Here is a 27,531-nt window from a genome sequence, read left to right as displayed (position 1 = left end):
CAGGTACCAGCCCCCCCCCCACCAAAAGGTGCTGAATGGAGCAGGGGAGGAAGAGGTGGCAGACAATCGGAGCTTCCCTTTTTGGGTGGAGCTTTGCTTTAAGTTGCATAGTTATGTTAAATAAAATCCTAATAGTTCATCTGGAGTGTGTTTTTGCGGTGTGAACCGGCCCTGTATCTCCATATTGGCTAAACAGCAACAAAACATAATTTGTTTGTAAAATATTTTTTATGTATTTTAATGTTATCCATTTGCCTAAAGTTCAGCTTTGATCTTCAAAAAATTGACAAAAAACAGTAATAAAAACCTCATAACTACACATATTTTATTTTATGTAAAAAACAAAACAAAAGAAACCTTAAAACAGTTTGGGTCTCATTCAGAATGGATTCCTAACCCATCTGAAGGCAGGAGCTAGTGCAGTAGGTTGCATCTGTCCCAAAGAACATTGGTTTTATATGCTACTGTATATGGGTGGCACTGCCAATACATATTTAACTTGCCTCCTGCCCCTTTTCTTGTTTGGCAACCTGGGGAGAAGTGGAGCAATGCATTATCTGTATTATGGCATGACTTCAGGTTTATTGTGACTGCAATGTTAACTGACAGACATGAAAATACCAGTACAACATTCTTCTAAATAATTCATCATAATAAATAAGGATCTGTATCCTTGGCATGTACTAAGAGCTAATTGTGCCAGCTACATATTGAAGGAATTGTTGCCATTCATGTATGAGGTATGTTTAAAGGCAGATTTCCAGGGCGAATTGTAGAAAATGGAATGTCTACAAAGTCCCAGGACTGTGAGGTTGCATAGGTTGTTCACAGGTTTCTAAATTCCTATGACCCACATAAGCATTTGATGTTGTGCCAATTAGTGATGTTTCTTAAACTTTTGGATAAAATAACCAGCTATCTAATTGATAAGACCATCATCGCATCTAAAGCCCCATACACACTATGCTGATTTTTTCCTTCAGATTTACCAAAACCATATAATATGAGGTCAAACCTATTAGGAGTTTCAATTTGTATGCAATCAGGCAGGCCTTTGCACTACATGGTTTTGGTAAATCTTAAGACAAAAATCTGAAGAAAATCTGATAGTGACTATGGGGCTTAGAACTGAGAACCGAGCGATCAAACATTGCTGTTCGCTCAGTTCCCTGAGCAGAGATCTGGTGACTGTGGTTTTATCCTTGCTGTATGTATTTTTTTATAACCATAAATACATTGTTTTCATTGGAGTGCGGCCATCTGGACCTGTTTGTTTAATTTTTGACTGTCAGTCACTGCTGTCTGCTCTGGAGCGCTGGGCTGTGGAGGGGGCGGAAGCGACCAACTCAGGCTCTCGGTGCCCTACTGAGAGGTTGAGCCAGGTGCCAGTCCAGGCATATGGGTGTATCCCAACCATATGGTTGTGATGTTTCCCTATCCTGGACTGGATCTGTGACATCAGCTGACAGCTTCAGCCCGTTGTCTGCTGAAAACGGGTCACAGAAGTGCAGAACGATGTGCACTCCTGTAATCCACCAAAGTACAGCCACACAAGCTTTAAAATGTTTTTTTTTTGGATTCGTAATAAAAACTGAAGCTGCTAGGAGCAGTGGGAAGGGTTGATAGCATGGGGTCCGCCCCCCTGGGGTGGGATTAAAGTTCTCTGTATTGTGTAACAATTTTGCCTAGTTTCTCCTAATGGCAGGCTATACAACCATTTAGTTACAGAGAGGAGCTGTGTCGGTCAGTAAATTACAGAGAAAAGGATTTTATGGTGAGTACAAAAAATCCCTTTTTTTTTTTTTTGGATTCCTATAGCTGGTGTACTGTATAGTTGAAAAGATCCTGTTTGCAAAAGCAATTGCTGTCCTCTGTAGGTGATCGCATCGTGGTGGGGCTTTGCAGATACTGACAGAACGGGTTAGTTTGCGCATACGATATATGTAATCAGCAGAGTCTTTTGAAGTCATTTTCTTTATTAATCCCAAATAACTGGATACTTCAATTTCTGTACAATATGCACTTGTGACTGGCTTCACTCAGCTATTTTAGTCTTAGGAAAAGCTCAATAAGAAAGACAAAGCACATGCAGGTCTATTTAAGAAGGCGATACAATGATTATATGTGTTGTGCACTACCCCATAGCGTCAAGTTGCAGAGCCATAGACATACCATGGCCCCAATGGAGGTAGCCTAACATCTTATCAAGCTAACAATCTCTAATTGCATGTATGATTCTCTTTCATTGGACTACTACTGCATAGGACTTCTACTAAGCCAAACCAGTTGATACTTTTATAGGCGTGCTATTTTTTATGTTTTTCTCATCTGTGTATTTTTTTTTTGTAAAAAATATACAGCAATTATTTTGGTGTCTCTGTGCTGCTGATGGTTTAGCAGTAGAGAAGCAGGGGAATACCTATTTCATAAAGGGCTTGTACTGAAAAAGCTTCTTCCACTCTCTTCCCTCTCTTAAGGTGGTTCTAACGTTACGTTGTTTTTTGTTTTTTTTTAACCTCTGCATTAAGGTAAAAAAAACCTTCTGCAAGCTTTATTTTTATGGTACCGTCTCCCTGAAACTAAGACCTAGCGTAACTGTTGGTGATGGCTGCAATATAAGCCTTACCCCCCCCTCCCCCCCCCAAATAAGCCCTAGTTAAAGACCTTATAGGTCTTATTTTCAGGGTAGGGCTTATATTGCAGCCATCACTGACAATCACGGTAGCTCTTATTTCTGGGGAAACAGGGTATAACAAAGAGTTACTATTTGTCTCTGAGATAGGATTTGTATCTTTAGAAGATTCTTTGAAGCTTTCATTTGTGCTATGGTTTTTTTATTTTTTGTTTTCATTTTTTTTATTTTTTTATTAATATATGTGCTGGAAAATGCATTGAGAAAACAATAATACATTGCTGATAGTTAGGCCCCATTCACACCTGAGCATAGCGTTTTCATGCAGAAAATTTCCTGATTTTACTGCGATGTTGTGGCATTTTACTGAGATTTATTGTACATCATAGGACAGAGAGTCAAGTAATTACTTGGTGGGTTATAGGCCTACCTTCAGGTGTTGACACTTGTATAACCAATACAGGAAGTTGACTCCCCTATATAACCCCTCCTCCTTCCAGGAGCACTCAGTTTTTTCGCCAGTGTCTAAGGTGTTGGTCACGAGTGAAGATGTGGTCTGCGGAGCTCTAGGAGGGATCCATGCTGGAATTAAAGAAACCTCCACAATCAGATCCATCCTCGCCACTGAGGCCATAGGATGGTACCTTTACCTCGATGCAAGAACAAGGTTTTGCCTGTAATGCTTCTCTTTGAGAGCTGGACCGTAGGAACCAGGACGCTTTTTGGTCTTGCAACATTTTCTAAAGTTGTCCTGAGGGGTGCTATACAAGGCCCAAAGGAGCGGAACCCCTTTTAAAAGGGCCCCAGTCTTTGATCGTGTTTAAACGCAGCCCGTCGTGATGGGTGAAATTTGGATGTCTGTTAAATCGGCAGTATCCTGCAGCGAGGACAAGGTAAGGGAAGAAGCTTTGCTTTTTCCTTCAATATACCTTATATGCCTTATAAATGTCTCCTCTATAAGGAGTAAGGGTGTAAACAGGCATTTCCAGACAGATTGTTACTTAGTAGCAAAGGAACTGTTATTTTGTGTGTACCTCTGCTTGTGCTTTGCACTATGTCTTCCAGACCTACTGTAAAGGTACCTAAGGTGTCACCCCCCAGGCACTGGGAATCCCAGTTATGCCTCCATACTGTCTGAGAGATCACATGGCAAGCCAGGGTGAGTCATTGGAAGCTAGCGGTGGTGCAACTGCTTCACACACTTCAGCCCCTGTAGAGGTGACTGAAGATGCTTTTTCTTCTGCCTTGCAAGGCTTTGAAGGAAGATTAGCAGCTTTAATTGCATCCTTCATCCAGTGTATAGGAAGCATCCTCAACCCCCCCCCCCCCCTCCCCCACTTTAGACTCTTTACAGTCAGTGGAGGGCTCAAGAGAATTATGGGGACAGGATGGAGTATTGCCCTCAGATGATTGGGAGGAAAAGACATGCGATTATTTCTCTGCGGAGGAAACAATACTTGAAGTTCCCAAGGATCCCTACTTCACAATCTGAAGTACAGAGGCTTGCAAAGATGGTTCGCTCTACTTGCATACTACCCCTAACAGAGTTAGCTGAAGGGCTGGTCTCTTCCTTGGGTTCTTTGAAGCCTTTACAGCCTTTGCATGTATTTCCCGTCCACGCATTACTAAAAAAGCTTATATATACCGAATGGGATCACCCGGATAAGCATTTTTTCCCTTCCAGAGAGACTCGCAAAGCTCTATTCTATGGAAGAAAGATTCACTAAAAGACGGAAAGTTCCAGCAGTTGACGTTGCGATTTCTGTGGGAAACAGACAAAAAAAAATGTATTTAACCAGTGGACAATGTGCTTATGCTTATAGATTCAACAGCTAAGAAGTTGGAAGGTCTGTTAAAATCCTTTTTTTCTTAGCAGGTACTGTTGTTCAGCCTGCAATTGCAGCTATAGGCATCTGTCAGTCCTTAAAGGACCAGTTCACAGATGCTCTCAGGTGAGCTCCCTGCACAACAAGCATAGGAACTGGCCGAGCTACCTAAAGCATTATGCTTTGCTGTAGACGCTATGAAGGATTCTATTCACCAGGCATCATGCCTTGCGTTTATACTTGTACATATGCGAAGGACCCTTTGATTAAAGGCTTGGTCAGCTGAGACGCCTTGTAAGAACCTTTCTAACTAGTTTCCCCTTTAAGGGAGAAGGATTTTTTGTCGATAGTTTGGATAAATACATTCCAACAATTTCCAGTGGAAATGGTACTCTTTTGCCAGTCAAAAGTAAATATAAGCGTCTTTCATTTAAACTGTTCGGCCATCAGACCAGGCATAAAGGAAGACCTGGGGCTACAAGTCTGCAAAGCAGAATACAAGACCTCCTTATGAAGAGGCATCTCCCCTCACCAAGGCGGTGGGGTGAAGACTTCTGATGTACTCAAAAGTCTGGCAAAGGGAGATTCAGGACAAATGGACTTTCTCCACAGTGTCTCTAGGATACAAGCTAGAGCTTTGTGAGTTTCTGCCATCTTGTTTTCTGAGATCAAACGTTCCCAAGGATCCAGGGAAAAGGCAATCCCTGTTGCAAGCATTAGACCGATTATTGGCTCAAGGGGTGATCAGACAGATTCCAAAACAAGAGCAAGGTTTGATGTTTTACTCAAACCTAATTACGGTGCCAAAGCCAAATGGGGATATCAGACCAAGTCTAGATCTCCGTAATCTAAATTCCTGAAAAAATGCTCCATTTGCATGGAGTCATTCAAGTCAGTCGTTTCCATCCTGCAAGGAGCAAAACTTCTTGTGTCCAACATCAGAGATGCATAGCTGCTTGTCCATATATTTCCTCCTCACCAGAGGTTTCTGCGGTTCAAAGTAGAACAGAAGCATTTCAGTTAATAGTCTTGTCCTTTGGGCTTGCTACAGCACCTCGGGTATTCACTAAGGTATTAGCCCCACCTCTAGTCAGGTTAAGGGCACAGGGCATAACTGTCTTGGTTTACTTAGACTATCTATTGTTAATAGACCAGTCAGTGGCTTGCTTGAAGCAAGGCGTAGCCATCACAAGCAGTTACCTGGAAGGTTTGGGTTGGATTCTCAACCTAAAGAAATCGTCCTTAAAGGCACTAAGAAGGCTGCAGTATCTGGGCTGATCATAGACACAGCCCAGAAAAGGGTGTTCTTGCCTCCCGCAAGGATCAGCTCCATACAGTAGCTGTTGAGGATGATCAGGTCAAAGAGAGATCCTTCAATTCTCCTTTGCATGAGGTTGTTGGGGAAGATGGTAGCTTCATTCGAAGCAGTTCCCTATGTTCAATTCCATTTGAAACTGAAAGCAGTATTCTGTCTGTTTGGAACAAAATGATTCAAGCTTTGGACTTGCCAATGTGGCTGTCCCCATGAGTCTCCCAGAGCCTCAGTTGGTGGTTACTATCTTGGAACCTGCTGAAGGGAAAGTCCTTCAGATCAATTATCTGGAAGGTAGTAACGACAGATGCCAGCCTTTTCAGGCTGGGGGAGTAGGAGCCTTGCCCATTGACATCCTAGAGATTCCGGCAGCGTATCTGGCTCTAGAAACCTGGACCTCCAGGTTAAAGAATTGCCCAGCCACGATTCAGTCCGACAATGCCCCAGCTGTGGCATATATCAATCACAAGGGGTCACCAAGAGTCTCTCAGCTCAGAGAGAGGTGAACCGGATTCTAACTTGGACAGAAGAGAATGTCCCATGCCTATCGGCAGTTTTCATTCCGGGAGTAGAGAATTGGCAGGTGGACTATTTAAGTCGCCGGCAGTTATTCCCAGGAGAATGGTCTCTTCATCCCAAGGTGTTTCAGGCTGTTTGCCAAAGATGGGGGACTCCGGACATAGACCTTCTAGCATCCACATTCAACACTAAGCTAGCCAACTTTGCATCCAGGACAGGGGACCCGCTCGCATATGGAACATATGCGTTGGCGACCCTGTGGGATCAGTGTGCTGCAAGCAGCAGTATAAGTCCTCAGGTCTGGGGGTTACCTTACGGGCTGTGTCTCCCTCCCCTCCGGTAGCATTGCTATGGGAAATCCCACCAAGTAATGACTTGAGACTCTGTGTGCTATGATGTACTCCAAGTAAAGGATTTTACAGGGAAGCTGTTTAAAAAAAATGCTATTTTTGCCACAATTTTGTGCAGCATAAAGGGTCACCAATGTTCAAAGAAGAAAAACGCCCAAATCTGCCTGATTTGAGTGACAAAAAAGGTTCCAGAACTTGTTAGAGCTTCATGTGACTTGGAGTGGAGATGTGAACTCTTGAGAATAATAGTTTTTTTTTTTTTTCCCTTCAGTGTTTTGTAGCTTGATGTTGAGGAATATATGTAAACTATGTCTGAGCAGGTGTAGCCACCCCACTTGGTGACAGTACATGTAGATGTCCCTGGAAACTTTAACCCAGTGTTTCTCAACTCCAGTCCTCAAGGTGCCCCAATAGGTCATGTTTTCAGGTTTTCCATTATTTTGCACAGGTGATTTGATCAGTTTCACTGCCTTAGGTCATGTTTTCAGGATTTCCCGGGATGGAACAGCTGTGGTAATTACTGTTTGGGTGCCTTGAGGACTGGAGTTGAGAAACCCTGCTCTAACCTATTAGGATCCATGTAAAGGTATGTCAGTTCATTGCCACATGCTGGAAACTAAATAAATGAAGGGTCTAGATGAGGGGTGTCCATCTTGCAGCCCAAAATGGATCTGAATGCAGCCCAACACAAAATTGTAAACTTGCTTTAAAATGTAGAATTTTTTTTTTTTTGTGTAGAATTTGTTTTAAAAATGTGTTTGTGGCCGAAGAAACATTTGACAGTGACACTGGACTTTTGGAAGTTTTATTTTTCCCAATTTTTTTTTTTCAAATTCCACTCTTCACTATCTACGTTTGTGAGCAACTATTTTTAAGGATGAAGCAACTGAAGGCAAAACTAGAACTAAAATATCTGATGAGCACCTTGAGGATAGGTACTACATCCATTGAACCAGATCTTGATGTGTTAGTTTAGAAAAAAACTGCCAAATATCACAGTTACATGTTGTTCTTTATACTTAAAGCGGGAGTCCACCGGGACTCCGCGGTTTTTTTTTTTTAAAAGCCAGCAGCTACAAATACTGCAGCTGCTGACTTAAAATAGTGACACTTACCCGCCCAGCGTGCCCGCGATGTCGGCACCCGAAGCCGATCTCTAGGTCGCCTGTCGGGTCCTGCCGCCACCATCTTGGGTATGGGAATCAGGAAATGGAGCCTTTCGGCTTCATTTCCCGGTTCCCTACTGAGCAATAAGGATGCTCCCCACTGCCTCTGGGATCTGTGTGTTTCCCAGCAGGCAGCGGGGCACTTGCGGGAAGGGGCGGGCACTTGCGGAAAGGGGCGTACGTTACGCCCCTTTCCGCAGAGAGCTATCCCGGAAGTGGGTGCAGTTACCTGGATTATCCAGGTAACTGCACCCCCCTCCCCCCTGAAAGGTGCCGATTGTGGCACCGGATGGGGGGAGGGTTCCGATGAGCGGAAGGTCCACTTTAGGGTGGACCTCCGCTTTAATCATTAAATTATATCTAATAATGAAAACAAAAAAAAAAATGAAGTTTTATTACTCAGATAATTACATTTTCTGAGTGATAACTTGTGATTTGCCTGACTTTTCCTGCTCATCAGCTATCCCGATTGTTGGTGTCTTTAGATTGTAAGCTCTAATGAGCAGGGCCTTCTGATTATCCCCTTTATTGAATTGTATTGTAATTGTACTGTCTGGCCTAATGTTGTAAAGTGCTGTGTAAACCTTATATAATAATGTGTAGCCCAATACAATTCCTTTTATTCCAATTTGGCCCAGGAAAGTCAAAAGGTTGGACATCCATGGGCTAGACAGCCTATGTAACTTTTTTTCAGCCAGGCAAAGAGCACTGAACAAAGTGAAATGTTTTTTGAAAACGTGTCTTATTGCCAAGCAGAATTCTTCTTTCAAGACTTTGCTTGAAGAAATGACAGTTGGAAACTTACTGGCTGCCAAGTGGAACAATAAGACCCCTTTCACACTGAGGGAATTTTGCCGGTGTTACTGTGTTTAAACTAGGGCCTGCAATCCACCCTCAAACAGCTGCTCCAGTGTGAAAGCCCAAGGGCTTTCACACTGGAGTGGTGTGCTGGTAGGGTATTGGGAAATGTCCTGCCAGCAGATTATTTGGAGTGGGGTGTTTTCTGCTCCTCTACTGCTGCTCCCCATTGAAATCAATGGGGCAGCATGGCTACACTGCCGGCAAGATGTCACTATTGTGGGCTCTTTTAACCCTTTCATGTCTGTTAGAAGGGTGCTTTTAACGAGAAATGCACTGCAAATCCTCCAGTAAAATGCCTCAAAAAAAATAGCTGTGTTTGTGCGTGAACAATGTTAAAGGGGTCTAAATGCTCTTGTTTGCATACATTTCCTAAATTAATTAAAATCCTACTGGTTGCTCTGCGTCACTTGTTTTACACATATTTTTTGCTTTGTTTCCTATGTGTTTTCTGAACTTTATCCATCAATAGGATTCTGCGATTCTATGTACTTTGTTGTACATGCATTGCTGGTAATACCACAGTCCAGCCATAACTGATGTTTTGTTGCATGTTTCTTGTTTTCAGCTAATATATTACTTTATCAGCATAAACTAATGCTACGCTGCTAGTGGTAAATCTAGCTGGATGCAGGAATAGGCGTGCTACATTTTCTTTGTTTGAAGACTAAAGCTATGCAAAGAAGTGATCACTGCTCTGGCTGGCATTTGCCAAAATCTGCAGTACGGTGTTGGCTTGTTTGACCACATTGCTATTGCTGTGTCCGCAAAGTGTCTCCAAAGTCTCCTTCAAGTTTACGGCTTCCATTTCCTTTCTTAGGTCATCTGCAGAAAAAAAGAAACACTTTTTAAAACTCACTGGTACATAAGTCATACATTTTAAACATGTATATTTTTTGTAAGACCTGCCAACATTTTGTTTATGCAAAGAAAGAAGTTTCTATAATGCAGCATAATTGTGGCTTCTCTGCATTAAATCCCACAAGGTGGTTAAAGTATGGTGGTGATCCTCATAAAGATACTGTTTCTCTATCTTTATTTGCAGTATCATCTTAACAATTTGAAATATTGTTTTAATGAAAGAAAATCCTCCTCCTCCTCCTCTTTTCAGTAAAAGTAAAATCTTGAAAACAATTGTCCACTAATACCTGAGTCTAGAAGGCTACACAGCAGACCCATAGAATTGTATTTCACCTCTGGACCCATTGATTCATCCTGCAGAACTTTCAGTAAGATTGATATCAAATCTGCCTCTTTAAAGACTTCTTCAACTATTTCTGGAATGAAAAAACAAACATTATGAAATTGTATGTTGTATTGTAACTGAAGTATTTTTTAAATTCTTTAAGATATACACACATTAAAGTGATACACTCTTTGTAAATGATCTTCTCAATGTATTTGGATGTTTTAAAAACCTTAGGGTTGATTTACAAAAGGCAAATCCACTTTGCACTACAAGTGCACTTGGAAGTGCAATTGCTGCAGATCTGAGGGAAAGCTCCGTCCGCTACATATACTGCTCACCGACTGCCCCGACAACATACAACACAAAACTCAACACTGTCATTTCTTTGTGCCCTGCATTGTATACTGCTCATTGCACTTTTCTATGTATTGCTCTGAACTGATAATACAGTCACACCAAGCAGGGGAGAGGGCCCTATTAAGCAGACTGTATAGGCCCTATCATTTTCAAAGGTGGCCCTAGCAGGCTGATCTCAATGAACTGCTAGAGCACTGGTGAGCACTCTTAGTTCTCTTCCTGCCATTCAGGAACTGCCAGCCTGTATCAGAGGTACCGTATATACTCGAGTATAAGCCGAGATTTTCAGCCTCTTTTTTGAGGCTGAAAGTGCCCCCCTCGGCTTATACTCGAGTCATCGCTGTCTGCCCGCTCGATCAGCGTGTCGAGCAGACAGACAGCGGCCATTCTATTCAAAAGCCGCGCCTCCGGCTCCGCCTTCGCCTGTGATAGGCGGAACACTGAATTTCCCAGCAGCCTGTGTTCCGCCTATCACGGACATCGTATCATCCTCGTACTACGGACGAGGATGATACGACGTCTGTGATAGGCGGAACACAGGCTGCTGGGAAATTCAGTGTTCCGCCTATCACAGGCGAAGGCGGCGGCGCAGCTTTTGAATTTTACAATGGCCGCCGACGAAGAGGGCACGGGACGGAGGCAAGGCACGGCACGGCACGGGACGGGACGGGACGGGGGCAAGGCAAGGCACGACACGGGACGGATGCAAGGCAAGGCACGGCACGGGACGGAGGCAAGGAGGCAAGGCACGGGACGGAGGCTCGGGACGGAGGCTCGGGACAAAGGTAGGCTGGACACACACACACACACACACACACACACACACACACACACACACACACACACACACACACACACGGATGGAGACACACACAGGGATGGATGGATGGATGGAGACACACACAGGGATGGATGGATGGATGGAGACACACACACACAGGGATGGATGGATGGATGGATGGAGACACACACACACAGGGATGGATGGATGGATGGATGGAGACACACACACACAGGGATGGATGGACGGACACACAGGGATGGACGGACACACAGGGATGGACGGACACACAGGGATGGACGGACACACAGGGATGGACGGACACACACACAGGGATGGACAGGCATGTCTCACCCTCGGCTTATACACGAGTCAATAAGTTTGCCAGTTTTTTTGGGGGTAAATTGGGGGCCTCGGCTTATATTCGGGTCGGCCTATACTCGAGTATATACGGTATGTACAGACTGTACGGGGAGCCCGCATGATCCAAACATTGCACCCATGATCTGATATATTTATGGTGCATTGGTTTACAGGATGCAATGTAAAAAAATAAGAAATGCAAAGGTGTTTTTTTGACCTGCAAAAAGATGTGTATTTATTTTTACTAAAGGTTAACTTAGGCTTTAAGTTGTAGAAAATATAAAGAACACAATGTTGTGACATTTTACCAAGGTTGATTGCAGATGCGATGGCCAAAGCAATAAGAGCTTCATTTTGCATGATGGCATGCTCGCTGGTTGTCATGGATACCAGATGCTTAACACCCTTGGCCTTCTGAATGGCTTTTACAACTTCCTGTAAATAACAAACCAAATTAAAATAGATTGAAAAAGCATATTTACTGAAGTCATTTTGGGCCAATGAGCAGAATTACCAACTGATTTATCCCACTTCCCTACATCTGCATGTGATTGGATTATCCACTTGTAACCCCAAGATGTCTGCTTAGCACCTCTTCATTTATAACACAGATCAGGGCTATTAATTGGACCTTTTAGATATTCCATGCGATTCTACACAAACACCCCCAACATCCAGTTTTTTTTTTTTAACCTTCTGTAGAGACGTATACTTTTTCTTATATTTCATATAGTACAGCATACTTTGATTTTCATTCAAAACTACGTTCACTAATGAAATTTTCATATTAATGCAATCTCTCCTTAACCTCCCTGGCGGTATGATTATTTCAGATTTTATGTGCTGAAAGAGGTATCATTATTTTGCACAAAAATTTGTCATTTTAGATTGTAAGCCTGTAATGGAAATAATTCATTAAATCCATCCAGACAAGAGTCTAATAGACAATCCCGGGTATGATAAAATTTGAAAAAATGAAATCATAAATTAGAAAATTTAATATATATATGGTTTAAAGCCCTACGGCCGATACGGAAGAGGATGACATACGGTGTTAACATAAACTTACCACTTGAAATGGACCTGAAAAAAAGTGTACCTTGGTCTAACGTATGGTATACCAAAATAAGGGGGCATACCCTAGATAAGAAATTAAAAATGTAATGAAATGAAGTGAAATGAGTACTTTTGTAAGGAGTATGAATACTCTGAGAAATGCCTTAAAAAGGGGATGGGAGGGTGGGTATCACGCACAGGAACCGACAAGGAACACAGCGGAACGGGCTGATTAAATACCCCTCCGGGCTCCTTCCATAAATTCAGGCCACCATACTAGCCTTCTTATTTATGGTTTAGAGCCCTACGGCCAATATGAAAAAGGATGAAATACAGGGTTAACATAAACTTATCACTTGAAATGGACCTGAAAGTGTGCCTTGGTCTAACGTACGGTATACCAAAATAAGGGGGCAAAAACATTCCGGTAGGGGATAGTTCTTTATTGAGTTTGATCATTAAGTGATTTTAATAAATGCCTGAGCCATTTCCACTTGTGGATTGTGACTGGACCGGGCGAAGCAGGCAGACTCCCACCTGCCTAGCCTTTCAATGACATGGTCTGGGACCCCGTGATGGGATGCTGCTGAGGCTGACCCAATGCGGAAGGAGTGACAGGAGTACCGGATAGGGTTTAGGTGAAAGTTGCGTAGAAGTACCCTCATGCGTTTCATAAACTGACCAGTACTCAAGGGCGTTGACAAGAAAGTAAGAAGGGGACTGGAGTCCGACTGTTGGGGGAGTAGTATCAACAGTTGGTTGAGTGTGGCAACTGGACACCTGCTATTATCGGTTCTGTAAAGTGGATGTCTACCCTGGAGCCGACTTGCTGCTCTTTAGAAACCTCTAGGTGAAGTACGAAGTGATCTTTGTAGCGGACTAAGTGGTGTCTACGTAGCTCTTGGCCTGCTGGATTGCTGCAGGTGAACTCTCCAGGTCACAGGGACCCGTAGTAGGCCAAACACCTGGCTGCTTGTAGGACCATGCTAGGGGGGGCAGATCAAATGAAGAGGTAGTCAGGATGGTCGGTATACCCTTAAGGATGTCACCCGTTTGGATAAGAATTTGGCACTGACCACCAGTTGGAGTTCCTGGACTTCACGTAGCATGGCTCAAATAGCATGGGACATGAATAAGAAAGGTTTGCGGGGTCCCGCAAGGACAAGAAATGTTGCATGCCGGCTAGGTATAGCCGAATAGTGTTATGGGATAGGGCTAGCCGGGTATGACAGTATGAGATAAAGGCCAGTATCTGCTTGATGTTAGAAGTTTCATAGGAGCGATGTGTCAGGAATTTTTGAAGGCCCTCCAGGCTGTCTGGTAGGCTTGAGGGTGTTGCGAGAAAGTGAGACGTTGATGAGCTTGGTCGCTGTTTGCAGATGTTGTGCTAAACAGGGGTTTAGCAGAGACCGACCAAGGATAATGGCTGATACTGGATCGGCTCCTGTGCAAAGAAAGTGTAGTTAAACACGACAGCGCATCTGCTGCGAGATTGCTCTTGCCCGAGAACCATGTACAGTCAACTTTAAAAGGAATTTATAATGACAGCTGTACCAGCCTACACAGGAAGGACATGACTGCTTAGGGATTTAGACCTGTCTTTGCAATAATCTCTGCTAGTTGTCAGTGGTGAAGGCCATAGTTTGCCCTGTCCAGCAAGGACGCCAGAGCTGTGCGGCTGTTACTATGGGACAGAACTGCCATGACGGGGTGTAGCTAAAGAGGGAGGAAATCTGGGTAAACTCGGGGTTTAGGAATATTTCTGGAGGCCATGGTCCTGTATACCAATGGTGGCCAAAAATTGCAGCGAAGCCTGTGATGGTCGCCACATCTGCCACTACCTGGGGTGATAGGGGCGAGATAGACAGTATGAACATTGATATACCGATCTACGCAATATGAAACCTCTGACATTGAAAGGTCCGCGGTGTCCAGATTAAGGATCTGACAGGGGTCCTGTGTCTGGGAGGGGAAGACCAGGAAGCATGACATAAAGATCAACCCTGGTGAATGACCATATTGCAGAACTGAGCATTCTCAAAACAGACTGAAGCTGCTTCCTGGTACACCCCTGTGTATGGGTGAATTGTTGAAAAACTGACCTGATAGGGTCAGCTGGTCAAGGGGGAGGCTGGCGTGCGAGGATATTTAACATGTCCCTAAAGATGGCAGTTGTGATGGGCAAGCATTTAGCGTTAGCTACGGACTGATGCTTCTAGATGCCAGGTAGAGGGGATCTTACTGTATGCGCCGTAAACAGAGACGGCTCACCAGGGTCCAGTAAGGATAGAAATGCTGGATGCTGGCTAGATATAGCCTGATAGTGTTACGAGTAGAAGCCAGCTGTATGTGGCAACTTGACATGTGTAGAACGGAAGCTGAACTCAAGGGTCCTAAAGGAGAAATGACCGACAGGAACGGCGAGTGGCTCGTATGAAAATGCCACTGGGGCCCAGTGGCAAAATGAGTACCACTGAAAATGATGTGTGGCTGTCTGAGTGCCACCGAAAGTTATGCTAAGTTGCGCGCCTAGCCATGATAGAAAGTGTTATGCTTAAATGTGTGCTTGCAACGGTTGCAAGGGAGTTAATGTCACTGGAGATGTGATTGTAGTGGCTGTGAGCAGTATGACTGCATGTGCTTGTGAAGACTGAAGTAGTTATGCCAGGATGCGTGCTTGCTACGATTGCAAGAAGTTAGGCTAGGATGCATAGTTAGCTAGGTCGAAAAAGACAAAAGTCCACCCAGCCCACGAAAATAAATCAATGATTAAACAAACAAAACATTACACAACCCAAATAAACCCAATGCTATACCCACAACTGATCCAGAGGAAGGCAAAAAAAAAAAAAACCCGCAGAGCATGCTCCAATTGGCTACAGCAGGGGAAAAAAAATCCTTCCTGATCCCCCAAGAGGCAATCTGATTTCTCCCTGGATCAACCTACCTATAATATAGTACCCCGTTATATTACGTACGTTAGGAAAGTATCCAGGCCTTACCCAGAGCAATGCACTGAGCCAGCCACAACTGCTTGCCAGCAAGGAAGCAATAAGTTTGTGCCTGGGGCTTGCTAGCGACAACTGCAAAGTTTATGCTAGGATGTGTGCTAGCAACCATTGCAAGAAGTTATGCTTGGATGTGAGAGTCTGCCACGATTGCAGGGAGTTATGCTTGGGTGTGTGCTTGCGGTGATTGCAGGCTAAAAAAAGGTAAGGCTGAAATGACGGGTGCGGATCAATGCGTTGCTGGTTTGAGTGGATTCGAGTCGATAAAGTAATGCGTATGTGAAATGAAATGTATGCCGTGATATAGGCAAGAATTGGTATGTTGTGATTAACGATGAGTTTAGACTGTGGAGCCCAGAACGAAACGAGGTCAAGACAACTGGGGCATACCTAGACAAATCAGTGCATGGCGGATGCTACTGGACTCGACTGACCTGAAAATATGAAGGCAAAACTTTGTTGAGAGTTCCATACCTGTCGCAGACTTTAATGGGGGGTGGTGAGTTTGAAATGAAATGAGACAAACAAACACAATGAAACGTTGCCTTAAAATGAAACATCTGCCATGACAGAGGCGAGACTTGGTCGTGTTGCAGACGCAACTGACAACAAACCGGACTCTGGAGCATGTACTGAAATGAGGAAATAAGTGAAATGTGGCCAATGAGCAAGGCCCCCCCCCCCCCCCCGAATGAATCGGAACATTGCAAAACAACTGGATTCGAACCGGGGTGCAGTACGTGACAATGATATGAATGATTCTGCCATGACAGAGGCCCGGATCGCCATGCCGTAGCTTGCCACTGAGCACGAAACGGACTCTGGAGCATGTATTGAAATGAGGCTTTTCCTGGAGCACACCGGGACAAATTTAGTGCATAGGTGTGACTATATTCACATCGGAGTGTGATAGGTGACAATCTGGAGTGGTCATCTGGAGCAGTGATCGCTTTCATGTCCTAGGTAGCCCATCCCTCCACAGTTAGAATCACTCCCTAGGACACACTTAACCCCTTGATCACCCCCTAGTGTTTAACCCCTTCCCTGCCTGTGTCATGTACAGAGTAATCAGTACATTTTTATACCACTTTTAATGTAAACGGGCAATTTTTGGTTGCTATGGACAATCTCCAGTTTCCTGCCATAAAGAACAGTATTTAGAATATAAAACTGCATACAGGACACTGGAGGACAAAGGGGATGTGTAAATATTTGATACAGTACTGTAATATGTAAGATTACAGGATACTATATATTGTGTTTTTTACTTTTGGAATTTGGCACCGAACTCCATCCCCATGCGTGGCAACGCTCACAAGGAACAGAGCTCGGCGCTGTCACAGATCAAGCAAGACACAGCGACTCACTGATCACAGCGGGGAGACATCACTGGAACCAGGAGACAAAGTGAGTAACCCCCTCCATGGATCCAGCAATGCGATCCCGAGACTCAGGAATACCGCCAGGGAGACTACAGTGTAAGGAACCCCCCCTAGCAGTTTCAGCTGAGGAAACTGCTATCTTTGCCTCTGGTTAATCTACAACTGCCATGATGCTGCAAATATGATCAGTTACAACACCAGCCATTGGATGGTTTCACAGTTTGGTGGAGAGCACGACCAATGAGAGTGTTACATTTCCAGCAGGTGCCGGAAATTAAACATTTTTTAAAACTAAATAATGGATAGGTTTACTGCCTACCCTTCCACAGGCTATCCCCTCTTCAGTCTATTATGAATGCTGCTGCTAGACTAATACACCTCACTAACCAATCCATGACTGCCGCCCCTCTCTGCCAATCCCTTCATTGGCTTTCCCGACATCTTCACAATGGAAAAGGTTGGAGAATGCCGGACTTCCGGTGGAGAGGAGCGTGCGAGTGAGTGAGCGATTGACGCCGCTCCCCCCCTCCCTTGCTAGGAAGAAGTCTCAGCGGGATGAACGACCGACTTCCCTACCCCTCAGAAGGGGACGACGAAACGGCTAACTAGCTGCAAATCCGAGGATACCCCCCATAAGGCTGGAAAGGCCTTACCTTCTTGCTGCCTCCATCCTCATATCCTCTCCTCTCCTCCCCTCTTGAGGCTCCTTTTCATCCCCTACATCCGAGAGGTGCCCGGCTGCTGGGACTGGTGGACCGGCGGGGTCGAGTGACACAGAGCGGGTGACGGAGCACCAGAGCGGAGAGTCCAGCGAGAGGAGCCGAAGACCTCGCGAGATTCCGGGACCTCCCACACACTAGTGTGGAGTTACGAAGGGCCGACAGATCGTGTTGCCAGCGCGGCTAGCAGGGGTTAGGCTGGATGCACAAACGGATCTTGTGGAGTAGGTTTGTGAACCCCATGCTAGCCTGGATTGCTGATATACAAGAGAAAAGCCTGGAGAACAGCCCGGAGAACATCAGAAGAGAGGGTGAGAGAACTATTATTATATTCTCTATGGAAAAGTAATTTTGAACTCTGAATGAAGTAACTCTGAATACAGGTCTGACTCACCCTGAATACATATATAAAGGCTGTATAAATATATAAATATGTGTATAAAGGTGCATGGACTTTTGTGATACAATTTATAGGAACTGGGTAGCAGAGAACCCTAGCACATATCATTATATATATTTGTATGCTGAAAATCGTTTTCGGTTGTAGACATAGCTTGGCTATAAAAGAGGCTGGTGAGCAGTTGGAGAGCCCCCTCCCCCATACACCCGGGCTTCTTAAAGACCTGATAGAAGCACGGACGCATAGTATGGGGTAGCAAAGAGATCGGACATTAATATAAAGAGAATTAAAGAGATAACAAAGAATAAAGGAAGAGGGGAAGAGTAAGCAGCAGGAATGACAACACGCAGACGTGCGGCATTACAACCAGCAGCAGGCGGAAGCAGGAACTCGGCAAGTGTATTGCGAGCCTACCTGACGCCGCAAAAGGGAGAACGTCTAATAACCCGGAGCCAAGAGGGGAGACGGGGGAGCCTGGAGATGGCAAGCGGACATACAAAGGCTGGAAGAGGAGTATCAACATTGAACCATAATGAGCCAATAGGGTATGGCCGGGGGTTACAAACCACAGGCAAAGAGGAGCGGAGAGTAAGCGGAAATTACTTGGAGGGAAGGCAAAGAGAAGGAATACAAACCCCAGGAAGTTTGAAAGAGGATTGGAGGGATGGAGGCATAAGGGAGGAAAAAAAAAGACTCTCAATAATGGAAGGTACTGCAACAGACCAGGGAGTGGATTTACAAAGATCCCCTGACAAGGAAAGAACAATAATTAGCGAAGATAAAGTAACCCAATATACAACTGACAACGGAGGTAATACATATGAGGAAGAGCAAACAGAAAGAAGGGTGAAGAGTAAAGACCATAAGGGACCTCAGGTTGACACACTAAGGAAAGAAAGGATAAAAGAGAGACCGGAAAACCCCAGTATGACAGAGCAAAATAAAAGAGGTTCTGAGGGGACAGAGACGGAAAGCATAAATATAGAATGGGATCTAAGAGAGCATATAAAGGCCCTCCCTACGAAGGCGGATATTCAACAGCTAATAGCAACAGTAGAGAAATCATGCAAGCTAGCAGTAGAAGAACTAAGGGAAGAAGTGGTGGCAATAGGTAATAGATTGGAAGGAATTGAGAACACCCAAGAAGATATGGCACAGGCAGTAGCAGAGAACCAAGAAACTATTAAACTCCACGAGGAAGTAATGAATAATTATAGAGATCAAATGGATGAACTTGAGAACAGGGATCGGCGACAGAATATACGTATACGAGGACTACCGGAAAAATATCATAGCAGCGACTTGCCAATGGTAGTCCAAAAGTTATTCTGCCAAATTATGGGAACAGCTGCGCCGGAATTCATTGAAATGGATAGAGTCCACCGTGTTACCTCTTTCGGTATTCAAAATAAAGACAAGCCTAGGGATGTGATATGCAAATTGCATAAGTACACAATAAAAGAAACAATAATCAGGATTGCACGAGATACCTCCACAATTGAATACGAAGGAGCTCATATCCTTTTGTTCCCTGACATATCCCGTCGTACACTAATGCAGCGCAGAATGGTCCGACCGTTATTGGAAGCTCTACAGGCAGCAGACATTAAGTACCGATGGGGGTACCCTTTTCGCTTAATAGCATCAAGGAATGGGAAAACAGCAGTACTACGCACCAGGGATGATTTAAAAGAGTTCTTAGAAATACTAGAACTCCCATTTGTGGACTTTCAGGATTGGAGAATAGCTAATATCAAGACACTAATTCAACGACCTGAGCCATGGTCCCAAGTGGGAGGAAAAGACTAAGGAAAGACTATAGTACTCTTTAGTATAAAAAACCGAAAGCAGGGAAGAGAAGAGAGACTTAGGAAGTAATAGAAATGAGTAAAGCAAAGGGGGAAGGGGGGAAGTACGGGTTGGTGCTTAAACTTGTCACTTAATTTTATTGTAATTTTTGGTGTTTGTTTTTTTTTGTTTTTTTTTTTTCTTCTTTTTTGTTTGTATTTTTGTATTTTTGTCTTTTTGTTTTTTTTTCTTCTTCCAATTAGGCAGGTCCCGTGGAAAGGGATCGATAAACCTGCAATATGCAGGAAGGAGGGAGGGCTCGGGAGGAACAAGGAGCAACCAAGCGGGCCCACCCTACCGTTAGTTGGTACATTTTACAAAGTAAAGTGTTAAGTTGTGGATGGGGTCAGTATGGATTTTTTTTTGAAGTTTTTACCGCAGGTGTACATGGAGGCGGGGAACACGAGATGTGCAGCAACAGATTAAGAATGGTATATATTTACTCAGATTAAAAGAATGGCTAAAACGTTTAAAATAATGACTTATAATGTAAGGGGACTGTGCTCACCTCAAAAAAGGGGCCGCCTTTGGCAAGAATTAAATCATCAAGCTGTAGATATAGTATTTTTACAGGAAACACATTTCACGTCAGGATCTGTACCAAGGCTACCATTATTCCCATACAACCAGTGGTTTCATGCAGTATCGCCCATTGCGAGAGCTAGAGGAGTATCGATAGCCTTTGGGAACACGTGTCCTTTGACATCCATAGTGGTGAACACAGACTTAGAAGGGAGGTTCCTTTTTATTAAAGGAACACTGCAGGGACAAGTGTACACATTCGCTTCAATATATGCCCCCAACACACACACAGTTGATTTCCTGGGAAAAACACTAAAAGCGTTAGAAAAATTTAGGGAAGGGTTTTTGATTCTTGGAGGGGATTTTAATGTTATTGTTGATACTAAACTAGATACAACTACAGGGAAAACACCACTATCATTTAGAGCACTTAAACATGTTAAAAAACTATTTCAATCCTCACACTTGGTAGATAGCTGGAGGGCATTAAACGGAGAAAAAAAAAATTATAGTTACTACTCAAAGAGCCATAATACCTATTCCAGGTTGGACTGGATCTTGGTAGATCAATATTATTTAGAATATGTAAAAACAGTAAGCATAAAGCCAATAACGATCTCGGATCATGCCCCGGTGGTGGCGGAGATCTTCCCTATACACGCGGGTCATAAGGAACGAACGTGGAGATTAAACGAGTCATTACTGGATAATAAAATAATACTAGAGGACCTCCAACATAAATTAGAGGAGTATTTTGATTTAAATACGTCAGAAGAAGTATCGGAGCAAACAGTGTGGGAAGCCCACAAAGCGGTAATTAGAGGAGAATTAATAGCACATGGAACGCGAGTAAAGAGGGAAAAAAGAAAAGAGATAGAAGATCAGTTGGAAAGAATAAAGGAATTAGAGAACAAACATAAAAGTACTTGCGAACTAGAAGATGCCAGGCAGCTGGGAATTATGAGGGAGGAGCTCTCCAGGTGTCTGGATAGAAGGGTCAGGGATAAATATAGATTTATAACACATAGATTTTATGAGCATGGGAATAAATGTGGCCGATTACTGGCTAGACAACTAAAAAAAAAGAGGGAACTATCCCATGTACATGAAATTAGAATAGAAAATAAACAAGTAAAAGATACAAAATCAATAGCAAAAGAATTTCAACAATATTATAAGAAACTATATAATATCCAACCCATTCTAGAGCAGGCAGAAGATAGGGGGAGGATAGAAGAAATGAGAGACTATATTCGTAGCTCTACAATATCAAAGTTCCCCTCTAGGTTAATAGAAAAATTGGAAGAACCAATAACCAAAGATGAAATAAGAAAAGCAATTGAGAACCTGCCGAGGGGGAAAAGCCCAGGACCCGATGGGTTAACCAATGCATACTATAAAAAGTTTGCCCAAATTTTAGAAATACCTCTGTGCAGATACTTCAATAATATTACTGCCTCTAACCCAATGTCCTCAGAAGCACTGCTAGCATATATAACAGTTTTACCGAAACCAGGGAAGGACCCACAGGAATGTGCTAATTACAGACCCATATCATTGCTTAATTCAGATACTAAATTAATGGCAAAAATCATAGCTACTAGAATACAAGAAGAGGTAACACAATTGGTCCATCGTGACCAAACGGGTTTCATGAAAGGCAGAGAAACCAAAGATAACACCATTCGAGCCTTACACATACTTTATTGGATGCAAAATGGCCCAGATAAATTACCCAGGACAATGCTATCAATGGATGCCGAAAAGGCATTTGATAGAGTGGACTGGGACTTCATGAAAGAAGTACTGAGAGCAATAGGAATGGGAGAGCGAATGATGGGATGGATAGAAGCCCTATACGCAAGACCCAGGGCAAGAGTGAAGGTAAATGGTACTCTATCAGGATGCTTTGATATACGAAACGGCACAAGACAGGGGTGCCCCCTGTCCCCAATACTGTTTGCCTTGACTCTGGAACCATTTCTGTGCAGGGTGAGAGAAAATAAGGGAATAAAAGGGATAAGAATAGGATCTGAGGAGCATAAGGTATCAGCATATGCTGATGACCTATTATTCTATCTTTCAGAACCACAGGGATCAATAATGGCACTAATGGAGGAGGTCCAGAGATATGGAAAAATGTCCAATTTTAAAATAAACATGGAAAAATCTATAATACTACCATGTCATGTACCCCCATTGATGTCAATGGTAATGAAGGATAACCTCCCATTTAAATGGGAAAAAAAATCATTATACTATTTAGGAGTACATATTACGGCGGAAACTAAATCTTTATATGAACTTAATTATGGAAATCTAATAATAGAAATAACTAGAGATCTAAATAGGTGGAAGGGTCATTCACTGACATGGTTTGGAAGGATAAACACTTTGAAAATGAATATACTACCTAGAATAATATATATTTTAAATACCGTACCTATAGCAGTGCCTCAGGTCTTTTTTAAGAGAATTCGTAAAATGTTTATATCCTTTATATGGAACGATAAAAACCCTAGAATAGCATATGATATACTGCGTAGAAATAAGAAGGAAGGTGGAATAGGGCTCCCAGATGTCTTCATGTATTACAAAGCAATGTCTATGGTACGAATACTAAACTGGTGTCATGACTCCTCAAATAAGGCATGGGTTTCGGTAGAAGAAAGTATGGCGGGCAGAAATCTAGCAGGGGCGCCATGGATACAGGCCGCGAATAGAGCTTTAGCAAAGTGGACATCACCACTAACACGGAATACATTAGCAGTATGGGATAGAATGAACAAGAATGGAAAATATGCCCCACGCACATCACCAATGGCCCCATTAGGGGGATATCCATGGTTTCCACCAGGGGAAGAAAAGGGAGCATTAGGTTCTTGGGGCTCAGGGGGTAATACAAGGTGCCTAAGATACGCTCCATCGGGAAGCTTACTTCCTTTAACAGAATTAATAACATCACAAGGAGAAATACATATGTCGAGATGGAGATATTACCAAATGAGAGACTTCTTTAATAAATTAGAACCCCAAGTAAGACCGCTGAGCTCCCTTACGACATATGAGAAGATGTGTATGAAAATAGAAAAAACAAATAACTTACTATCCCAGATGTATAAATTAGTCCTTAGTGAACAAAGTAGCACAATTCCTTACTTTATAAGAGAGTGGGAGAAAGAACTAAAATGCACATTTAGACCAACACAAATAAAAAAAATTATGGAAATGACGCATGAGACATCAATAAGCGCAGCAATACAAGAAATGTCATACAAGTTTATAGCTAGATGGTACCGAACCCCGGCCAGAATAGTAGAGATATATCCAACAGCGGATGGGCATTGCTGGAGAGGATGTAAGGATAAAGGGACATACCTTCATCTATGGTGGGACTGCCCAAAAATTAGGATTTTTTGGGAGGGAGTGGCTAAATGGACAGGGAGGATAACAGCAAAACCAATAGAAATGACACCCCTACAATTTCTGTTTCATGGGACAGAAGGATCCATTAAAGCTTATAAAAAAGGAGTCACACCACACCTGTTGAATGCAGCCAAAATATTAATACCTAGATATTGGAAACAGATAACATGTCCCACTCTACTGGAATGGAAGGGGGAGGTAGATAAAATAATGGAAGCTGAAAAATGGATATACGATATAAAAGAACAACAAGAAAAATATAAAAATATATGGGCAGGCTGGAAGCATTATTCCCGAGAAATAGAGAAAGAGTAAATTATACCAGATTAAAAAACCCCTCCGGAGTCTCCCAGAGATCCCTGACAGGGAGAGGGAGAAAGGAGGGGAAAGAGAAAAAATTAAGAAGCTGCTGTGCAAACTCGTGCACTCCAAAGGTACATCGTATAAGGGGTAAAGGGGTAATACGAACCCAAACCACAACTTATAAATTTTGTTGTCTGTAGTATGGTTGAAGGTATATGGGAAGTGAATAAATGATGGAAATGTAATTGGAGGGGGGGCCTGAGGGAAGGGGAAGGGAGGGGAGACAACCAGTGGGGGAGACACCAAAATAAACAACACAACTTTCAGGAAACATAAAGGAAAGCCGAGGACTATCCTAAGCACAAAGCACAAACAACACACCAAGGGGTCACAAACGGAATAAAAGCACGTAATAATGACTAAATAAGAAAATAATATTTTTTTTTTTTTTTTTTTTTATTAAATATATATATATATATATATAAATAAAAGGAACCACAAAGGCACAAAAAAAAAAACACATAAAGAAGGGAAATAACACTGGGGAGAAATCTAAATCCCACACCCACCTCTTCTTATTATTTTTTTTTTTTTTTTTTTTTTTTCTATCCCTCTCCTACACACCGGTTGACTCCACTCCAAATATCCCCTCCTCTCGGGCCACCACCTAATATTGTTATAGATAAGCAGTGGAAAGTACATATGTAAATGTGAAGACATTGGGGGACTTGTGTAAACCTCAATGCCTCAGGACTGAATGTAATTGTAATTGTCTGGTGAATTTTTTTATATAAGAAAATAATAAAGATGATTTAAAAAAAAAAAAAAGAATATAAAACTGCATACAGGACACTGGAGGACAAAGGGGATGTGTAAATATTTGATACAGTACTGTAATATGTAAGATTACAGGATACTATATATTGTGTTTTTTACTTTTGGAATTTGGCACCGAACTCCATCCCCATGCGTGGCAACGCTCACAAGGAACAGAGCTCGGCGCTGTCACAGATCAAGCAAGACACAGCGACTCACTGATCACAGCGGGGAGACATCACTGGAACCAGGAGACAAAGTGAGTAACCCCCTCCATGGATCCAGCAATGCGATCCCGAGACTCAGGAATACCGCCAGGGAGACTACAGTGTAAGGAACCCCCCCCCTAGCAGTTTCAGCTGAGGAAACTGCTATCTTTGCCTCTGGTTAATCTACAACTGCCATGATGCTGCAAATATGATCAGTTACAACACCAGCCATTGGATGGTTTCACAGTTTGGTGGAGAGCACGACCAATGAGAGTGTTACATTTCCAGCAGGTGCCGGAAATTAAACATTTTTTAAAACTAAATAATGGATAGGTTTACTGCCTACCCTTCCACAGGCTATCCCCTCTTCAGTCTATTATGAATGCTGCTGCTAGACTAATACACCTCACTAACCAATCCATGACTGCCGCCCCTCTCTGCCAATCCCTTCATTGGCTTTCCCTACCCCACCATATAAAATTGAAAATACTAACCACAACATACAAGGCCATCCACAACATCACCCACATCTACATCACCAACCTCATCTGCAGATATTGCCCAAGTCGTCCCCTCCGCTCCTCCCAGGACCTCCTGCTCTCTAGCTCTCTTGTTACCTCCTCCTATGCTCACCTTCAAGACTTCTCCAGGGCCTCTCCCATCCTTTGGAACTCCCTGCCCCAGTAAGTGCAATCAGCCCCTGCCCCCTTTAGGAGATCCCTGAAAACTAATTAAATTTATTCAAAAAAGCCTATCCCACACCCACCTAAGAACTGTATCTGAGCCACCCCCCATCAATTCATTCCCCGCATCTTTTACCTTTTTTTACCACCCCTCCCTTTACAATGTAAGCTCTACAAGCAAGGCCCTCCTGTACCTTTTATATTGAACTGTATTGTAATTGTGCTATCCCCCTCTAAATTGTAAAGTGCTGCATAAACTGTTGGCGCTATATGAGTAGTATATAATATCTAAACCCTAGCAATGAACTTCACTTATTTGGTTCCTTTTTGTCTATTAAAAATAGCATGGGAAATGCTGTATTTTATTCTATATATTTGAGAAGTTAAAAACAATACCTATGTTGATCCTGCCAGAAATCTTGTGAGCTGATAACTTCCTGTGTTTTTTTTTTGTTTTTTTTCAACATGTTTTTATTCAGTAAATGCAGCTCCTAACAATAGTGCAAAATACAATTACTGTATACAGCCACCTCCTACTGTGGTACATAGTCTCGTATAACAGTACATGCAAGAGTAACACTACAGAAAACTCTGAGAGATTTAAACGACATTCTCCAGCCAAACAGGAAACGGATAACATTAAGTATGCTTTTGTGAGACTAAGCTAGTAAGATTAACTAACTGGTAGCCGCCCCAAAATAGGGCCTAAATATGTGACATGAGGCTGGTACAATGTAGGAGTATATATAATCTGAACTTAGGTAGAGGACAGGTAGTTCATATCCCCCTACACTCACCCCTACAGGGTTCACGCTGTGAGAGTAGAGGAAAGCTGGAGCAGGACAACAAGCATAAAAGAGCCCTGTCGTCAGTATACGTCTCCGCTGATTCCAATCATCAATGTGGTACGTCTCCAGCTAATTCCTATTCATAGCTGTTTGGTCATAGCATTCCAGAGCGTTGTAATGACAAAAGGATAGAGGGAAATTGGGGAGGGTACAGGGGTAAGGGAAAGGGGGTAAGACTTGGAGAGGGATGGTTGCGTTGTCCTAAATGGGAACTCAGTGAACTTGGGGAAAGCGTATACTGTTGCATTATTAGAGCATTTATTTTCTCAGGTCAGGCTATAACTCGTCTAGCAATGTCTTGCATTCTGTGGACGCACGAAAATGTAGCCAACAAGCCCACACTGTGGTATACTTTGGCGAAGTGTCATTAAGTTGGTGAACAAGTTCTTCCATTTCCATTGTCCGCCCCACTCGATGAATCCAGTCTCCTACCGTGGGGGGAATAGTTGATTTCCAGCGAATGGGAAGACACATTTTTGCTGCATTCACAAGGTGCAAGACAAGGGATTTCCTATATAGCTTCTGTGGTATGGAGGCGTGATGGAGTAAATATTGTGCGGGTGTAAATTCCAAGGTGTAGGTTGTTATTTTAGAAATTAGTTGGTGTATGGCTGTCCAATACGGTTGGATAACGGGGCATTCCCACCAGACATGCAATAACGTCCCCTCCATAGTCTTACATCTCCAGCACGTGGACGGTGTGTTAGGGTAAAATTTGTGCAACATGTCTGGTGTTCTGTACCACCTGGAGTAAAGTTTATACCCGTTCTCCTGGACCGACACATTCCGAGAGCCCTTGTGGATATGTAGCAGAATGTTTTCCCAGTTTTCTCGTGTTAGCTCTAAGTTCAGCTCCTCTACCCATCTGGTATTGGCAGGTTCATTTAAACTGTTGGCCTTAGGGAAGAGGAGTGTGCAGAGTTCAGAGATTAAATGCCTTTGTGGTTCTTGTCTGTTG

The 27,531-nt window shown here is 43.1% G+C and overlaps 1 protein-coding gene across 2 annotated transcripts in view; it reads right to left on the bottom strand.

The window, feature by feature from the left end:
- Positions 1–300: 300 nt before the first annotated feature.
- Positions 301–27,531, bottom strand: part of LOC143930533 (rap1 GTPase-GDP dissociation stimulator 1-A-like) — a 353,543-nt gene continuing 326,312 nt past the window's right edge. For both annotated transcript variants that reach the window (XM_077454905.1, XM_077454906.1), the window contains 3 exons: positions 11,662–11,788; positions 9,812–9,940; positions 301–9,488 (listed from right to left, as the gene is read on the bottom strand). In XM_077454905.1, coding sequence (XP_077311031.1) covers positions 9,337–9,488; positions 9,812–9,940; positions 11,662–11,788 — 408 coding nt within the window. In that variant the 3' untranslated portion in view covers positions 301–9,336. The remainder of the gene's footprint in view (positions 9,489–9,811; positions 9,941–11,661; positions 11,789–27,531) is intronic.

The sequence above is a fragment of the Lithobates pipiens genome, unplaced genomic scaffold (assembly GCF_037356315.1).
Source record: "Lithobates pipiens isolate NorthernLeopardFrog02 unplaced genomic scaffold, aLitPip1_a1.2 Scaffold_25, whole genome shotgun sequence".
Lineage (NCBI taxonomy): Eukaryota > Metazoa > Chordata > Amphibia > Anura > Ranidae > Lithobates > Lithobates pipiens.
This window is presented reverse-complemented; position numbering and strand designations above follow the sequence as displayed.